The sequence below is a fragment of the Chiloscyllium plagiosum genome, unplaced genomic scaffold, assembly GCF_037043375.1.
Source record: "Chiloscyllium plagiosum isolate Xiang-an unplaced genomic scaffold, Cpla_swu_hap1 HiC_scaffold_12, whole genome shotgun sequence".
NCBI classification, from domain to species: domain Eukaryota; kingdom Metazoa; phylum Chordata; class Chondrichthyes; order Orectolobiformes; family Hemiscylliidae; genus Chiloscyllium; species Chiloscyllium plagiosum.
In genome coordinates, this window is record NW_028270150.1 from 87,270,805 (window position 1) to 87,277,906 (window position 7,102).

The following is a 7,102-nucleotide window of genomic DNA, read 5'->3' on the forward strand; positions in this document are numbered from 1 at the left end:
TGCCATGAAGAATGCACCAGTTAATGATATTAACAGTTAACTGTCAGACATTGTTTAGACAATAGACAATAGACAATAGGTGCAGGAGTAGGCCATTCAGCCCTTCGAGCCTGCACCGCCATTCAATATAATCATGGCTGATCATTCCTAATCAGTATCCTGTTCCTGCCTTATCTCCATAACCCTTGATTCCACTATCTTTGAGAGCTCTATCCAACTCCTTCTTAAATGAATCCAGAGAGTGGGCCTCCACTGCCCCCTGTGGCAGAGCATTCCACACAGCCACCACTCTCTGGGTGAAGAAGTTTCTCCTGAGCTCTGTCCTAAATGGTCTACCCCGTATTTTTAAGCTGTGTCCTCTGGTTCGGCACTCACCCATCAGTAGAAATATGTTTCCTACTGCCAGAGTGTCAAATCCTTTCATAATCTTATACGTCTCAATCAGATCCCCTCTCAATCTTCGAAACTCAAGGGTATACAAGCCCAGTCGCTTCAGTCTTTCAGTGTAAGGTAATCCTGCCATTCCAGGAATTGACCTCGTGAACCTACGCTGCACTCCCTCAATAGCCAGAATGTCTTTTCTCAAATTTGGAGACCAGAACTGCACACAGTACTCCAGATGTGGTCTCACCAGGGCCCTGTACAGCTGCAGAAGCACCTCTTTGCTTCTATACTCAATTCCTCTTGTTATGAAGGCCAGCATGCTGTTAGCCTTCTTCACTACCTGCTGTACCTGCATGCTTGCCTTCATTGACTGGTGTACAAGAACACCCAGATCTCTCTGTACTGCCCCTTTACATAAATTGATTCCATTTAGGTAGTAATCTGCCTTCCTGTTCTTGCTACCAAAGTGGATAACCATACATTTATCCACATTAAACTGCATCTGCCATCCATCTGCCCACTCACCTAACTTGTCCAGGTCACCCTGTAATCTCTTAACATCCTCATCACTTTTCACCCTGCCACCCAGCTTTGTATCATCAGCAAATTTGCTAATGTTATTGCTGATACCATCTTCTATATCATTAACATATATTGTAAAAAGCTGTGGTCCCAGCACGGATCCCTACGGTACCCCACTGGTCACTGCCTGCCATTCTGAAATGGAGCCGTTTATCACTACCCTTTGTTTCCTATTAGCCAACCAATTTTCAATCCAATCTAGTACTTTGCCCCCAATACCATGCACCCTAATTTTACTCACTAACCTCCTGTGTGGGACTTTATCAAAAGCTTTCTGAAAGTCCAGGTACACTACATCTACTGGATCTCCCTCGTCCAACTTCATAGTTACCTCCACAAAAAATTCAAGAAGATTAGTCAAGCATGATTTCCCCTTCATAAATCCATGCTGACTCTGTCCTATCCTGTTACTGCTATCCAGGTGTGCAGTAATTTCATCCTTTATAATAGACTCCAGCATCTTTCCCACCACTGAGGTCAGACTAACTGGTCTATAATTACCTGCTTTCTCTCGCCCACCTTTCTTAAAAAGTGGTATAACATTTGCCACCCTCCAATCCTCAGGAACCGACCCCGAATCTATTGAACTCTGGAAAATAATCACCAACGCATCCACGATTTCCCGAGCCACCTCCTTCAGTACCCTGGGATGCAGACCATCAGGCCCCGGAGACTTATCAACTTTCAGACCTAACAGCTTCTCCAACACCAAATCCTGGCAAATATAAATTCCCTTAAGTTCAGGTCCTTCAGCCACTGTTACCTCAGGGAGATTGCTTGTGTCTTCCCAAGTGAACACAGATCTGAAGTACCCATTTAATTCCTCTGCCATTTCTTTGTTCCGTAATATATTCCCCTGTTTCTGTCTTCAAGGGCCCAATTTTTGTCCTAACCATTTTTTTGCCTTGCACATACCTAAAAAAGCTTTTACTATCCTCCTTAATATTCTTGGCCAGTTTACCTTCGTACCTCATTTTTCCTCTTCGTATTTCCTTCTTAGTAATCCTCTGTTCCTCTTTAAAAGCTTCCCAGTCCTCCGTTTTCCCACTTATCTTAGCTATGTTATACTTTTTCTCTTTTAACTTTATATGTTTCTTTACTTCCCTCGTCAGCCACGGCCGCCCATGCCTCCTCCTGGGATCTTTCTTCCTTTTAGGAATGAACTGATCCTGCAACTTCTGCATTATACACAGAAATATCCACCATTGTTCCTCCACGGTCATCCCTGCTAAGGTCTTGCACCATTGACCTTTGGCCAGCTCCTCCCTCATAGCTCCATAATTCCCTTTATTCAACAGAAGTACTGTCACTTCCGACTGTACCCTCTCCCTCTCAAATTGCAGATTGAAGCTTATTGTATTATGGTCACTACTTCCCAATGGCTCCTTCACTTCGAGGTCCCTGACCAATTCTGGTTCGTTACACAATACCAGATCCAGAATTGCCTTCTCCCTGGTCGGCTCCAGCACCAGCTGCTCTAAGAATCCATCTCTGAGGCACTCCACAAAGTCTCTTTCTTGTGGCCCAATACCATCCTGATTCTCCCAGTCTACCTGCATGTTAAAATCCCCCATAATAACTGTAGTGACATCTTTGCGACAGGCCAATTTCAGCTCCTGATTTAACTTACATCCGACATCCAGACTACTGTTTGGGGGCCTGTAGATGACTCCCAAGAGGGTCTTTTTACCCTTGGTATTTCGAAGCTCTATCCACACTGACTCTACATCTCCTGACTCTAGGTCCCCCCGCGCAAGGGACTGAATATCATCCCTTACTAACAAGGCCACCCCACCCCCTCTGCCCATCAGTCTGTCCTTACAATAGCACATGTAGCCTTGAATATTCATTTCCCAGGCCCTATCCACTCGAAGCCACGTCTCAGTTATCCCCACAATATCGTATCTGCCAATTTCCAAAAGAGCCTCAAGCTCATCCATCTTATGTCTAATGCTTCGTGCATTCATGTATAGTATTTTTAATTTGTTACTGCTCTCACCCTTCCCATCAATCCTTATTTCACTCAACCTTACAGCATGATGCCTTTCTGAGTTTTCTGCCTCATTAATACAGTTGTCTTTCTTGACTTCTCTTGTTCTAACTTTCCCTTCAATTTCCTTTTTAAACATCCAGCTTGTCCCCTCCCCCCCTGCTACTTAGTTTAAATCTAGCGGTGTTGCAGTAGAAAACCTGCCTGCCAGAATAATTGGTTTAAATTATAAACCAATTATTATTCAAATTATAAATGATAAAATAACTCTGATTGGTCAGAGAATTGCCTGAACACGTGAATAGCTGACATCTATTTTGTTGAGTTGGTTACAGGCACTTTTGTATGGGCAGCACAGTGGTTCAGTGATTAATGCTACGGCTTCACAGTCCCAGGGACATGGGTTCGATTCCAGCCTTGGGTGACTGTCTGTGTGGAGGTTTCACATTCTCTCTGTGTCTGCGTGGATTTCCTCCCACAGTCCAAAGATGTGCAGGTCAGGTGAATTGGTCATGCTAAATTGTCCATAACGTTAGGTGCATCAGTCAGAAGGAAATGGGTCTGGGTGGGTTACTCTTCAGAGGGTCAGTGTGGACTTGTTGGGCCCTATTTCCACACTGTAGGTAATCTAATCTAATATTGTTAAAAATAGCTTACAGTCCTCACAAGCCATAGTGCAATCCTAAATTGGTTAACAGCATAATTTTTCACACACAGAGCTATCCAGCAAATATTGCCCAGTTTTGCAAACTTAGGGTGGTTGGATGCAGGCAGAATTTTGCTTGTTTTAAACAACCAAAGCAATACACTGTTTGATACACTCTGCCAGTCTTTAAGAAGTATGGCATGTGAATTTGGCATCAGGCCACATTACTAATTTGTGCAATAGGCAAAATATTATTTTGGTTTGATGGTAGCCTCTTGATACTGGTGAATACAACGTATGTTGCTACTGCATACTAATTACACAAAATATATTACTTCATCTGTTTGTCAAATGTTTAACATACCTCCAGCATAATCTGAGACATAGTGGGTAGTTTTCAGAATGGTGGTGCAGGCTCGAAGGGCAGAATGGCCTACTCCTGCACCTATTGTCTCGGAACCCTCCAACCACAAGGGATGAATGCAGATTTCTCCAGCTTTCTGATTTCCCCTCCCCCCACCTTTTCTCAGTCGCAACCCTCAGACTCAGCACCGCCTTCTTGACCTGCAATCTTCTTCCTGACCTCTCCGCCCCCACCCCCCTCTCCGGCCTATCACCCTCATCTTAACCTCCTTTCACCTATCGTATTCCCAACGCCCCTCCCCCAAGTCCCTCCTCCCTACCTTTTATCTTAGCCTGCTTGGCACACCCTCCTCATTCATTAAGAAAAGGGAACTTATTTGACATGAGAAAAGGATGTAGCCTAAGGAAATTCTAACATGCAGCTACAGATTTATATGTAGCAAATGTATCATCTATCTATTGGAAATGAACAAATGGTAAGAGCTCTGGTGGCATTCCATCAAAGGTGGAATCCAACAAAGATACTTGTGAGACTTGGGCCTGTTGGTAATCTCACAGCAACACCATCTGTTTGGTTATACAGTGTCTTTTAAATGGAATGCATATATATGAGTTGATAAGTTAATAAATTCAATGAATACTGATTCACACAATGGTGACAATCTAGATAACCATGATACAATCTGCAGTGAAGTCCCTCTGGCTTACTTGAATGATACATTCGTGAATTATGCAAGCAATGCTGAACAAGCAGATGAATACTGCATGACTATTGATATGCAAATCCTGGACAGTCTTTGCAATTGTAACTGTGTATATTTGCTTTCATTGTGTAACTGGTATATTTGCTCAAAACTGGTTGAAGCAATTTACCCAACCATTTGGACAGCTAATGTTGCGCAGAACTGGTGAAAGTTAGGATAGGGCAGAAAGGGCATCACTTTTATGTATCTTGGGCAATCTACAAGTATGCGAAAACAGCGGCGAAGCTCCTTCTTCTTACATTATAGTTTAGCAAATACTTTTTTCAGAAAATGATTTTTTTTTATTTGCTCTGTTTCTCTTCAAGTTTTGATTTGGAAATTTTTGGCACGTTTGTTTTTAGATAGAGATAATACCCTTTTACATTGAGATCACATTGTTAACCATTTAGCTTGGTCTCAAGTAGGACTATCCGGTCACGCTGAGGGACAGGTCCACAGAATACAAATTTGGATCTGTCATTAAGAACGGCATATACTTTGTTGATAAATATTATTTCCAAACCCATTGTCAGGTTTACAAACATGCATGTCTAGATTAAAAATCACATAACACCAGGTTATAGTCCAACAGGTTTAATTGGAAGCACACTAGCTTTCGGAGAGATTGTCACAATCACCTGATGAAGGACCGTCGCTCCGAAAGCTAGTGATTCCAATTAAACCTGTTGGACTATAACCTGGCGTTGTGTGATTTTTAACTTTGTACACCCCAGTCCAACACCGGCATCTCCGAATCATGTCTAGATTAGGCCTTGTAACACTGTCAGGCATTGACATTGCATGTGAAAATCAGACAAATCGTTCGGAATTCGGCAACACTTATGCGCTGGATCAACTAGGCATGTCTTCAAGGATTAATCATCTGCAGGCGACAGTGATTTGTGGCTCCATATATACCTCTTTCTGTTTGATGTCGCATGAAGGCACACCAAAATAGAAATCATGCAAGGCTCCGGTCAAGTGAATTGAAAGTAGACAAAATAACTTTAAGTCAATATCTTTTTTACAACCTCCCAATCCCAAGATGCTACACCAGAGTTGTGTATGAGATTGTCACCACTATTAGTTAAGATCCTGGTGCATGCCACTTATACCAAGGAATTAAAATGATTAACATTGACTGGCACTGCAACCGAAAACAGCCCAGTGTCCAGGATTCTCTCAACCCGAGGCCTTGGCCCCCAGCCCTGGCACCTGACTCCCGACAGTCACTCACAGCCGTCACCTCCTCGCTCACCTCTGGCATTACATTCCGTCTGTGCGCACCTCTCCTGTCTTCCAACCTGACTCTGGCACGCCGGCTCTTGGAGGTGACTCATGATTCCAATGTGAATGTCACCGGGAGAGCTCAAGATGCGGAAAAGAGTCAAAAACCAGCAAACGCCGGAACCTTCCAGCCTAGCAACCGTCAGCGTCAGCACGTAACAAACGTCATGTCACTCCTGTTCACGCCGAATGTGACGATCAGAACTCAGGGCAGAAACAGACAGGCTGGGGGCGCGTGCACCGAGTGGGGGAGGGGAAGAGAAGGACGGACAGGATTGGAGCAAAGCTGGAGGGCAAAGGAGTTGGAAGAGAGGGCGGGGCAAAGGGAGGAGAGGAGGAGGGAAAGGGAGGCGGGGCACAGGAGGTGGAGCAAAGGGGCAGAGAGGAGGCGGAGCAGAGGGGGTGGAGGAAGTGGGGCAGAGGGGAGGAGAGGAGGTGGGGCAGAGGAGGTGGAGCAGAGGGGAGGAGAGGAGGTGGGGCAGAGGAGGTGGAGCAGAGGGAGGAGAGGAGGTGGGGCAGAGGAGGTGGGGCAGAAGGAGGAGAGGAGGTGGGGCAGAGGAGGTGGGGCAGAAGGAGGAGAGGAGGTGGGGCAGAGGAGGTGGGGCAGAAGGAGGAGAGGAGGTGGGGCAGAGGGCAGAGGAGGTGGGGCAGTGGGCAGAGGAGGTGGGGCAGAGGAGGTGGGGCAGAGGGGGGAGGAGAGGAGGTGGAGCAGAGAGAGGAGAGGAAAGGAGGTGGGGCAGAGGGGAGGAGAGGAGCTGGGGCAGAGGGGGTGGAGCAGAGGGCAGGAGAGGAGGTGGGACAGAGGGGAGGAGAGGGGATGGGGCAGAGCGGAAGAGAGAGAAGTTCAGGAAAGGAGATGGAGCAAAGGGGAAGTGGGGTTGAGAGGAAGGTCAAAGGATGGAGAGAAGGTGGGTGTGAAGAGGAGGTGGATGTGAAAAGGCGCGGTATGGCAACGGAGGGGTGGGGCAAAGGTGTGGAGGCAGGGCAGGTGGAAGGGTGTTTGGGCTCAGGGTGAAGGGTCAGAGGGAGGTTTAAGGGGCGGAAATGTGGGAGAGGGAGGGAATGAAGAGGCGAAGAGGAGAGTGAACAGAGGGGCAGTGTAAAAGG

At 46.0% G+C, this 7,102-nt stretch overlaps 1 protein-coding gene across 2 annotated transcripts in view; it reads right to left on the minus strand.

The window, feature by feature from the left end:
* cdadc1 (cytidine and dCMP deaminase domain containing 1) overlaps positions 1-6,211 on the minus strand; it is a 65,269-nt gene extending 59,058 nt beyond the window's left edge. The window contains exon 1 of one of the 2 annotated variants that reach the window (XM_043700416.2): positions 5,967-6,211. In XM_043700416.2, coding sequence (XP_043556351.1) covers positions 5,967-6,048 — 82 coding nt within the window. In that variant the 5' untranslated portion in view covers positions 6,049-6,211. The remainder of the gene's footprint in view (positions 1-5,966) is intronic. The other variant, XM_043700415.2, reaches the window with a different exon arrangement.
* Positions 6,212-7,102: the final 891 nt, after the last annotated feature.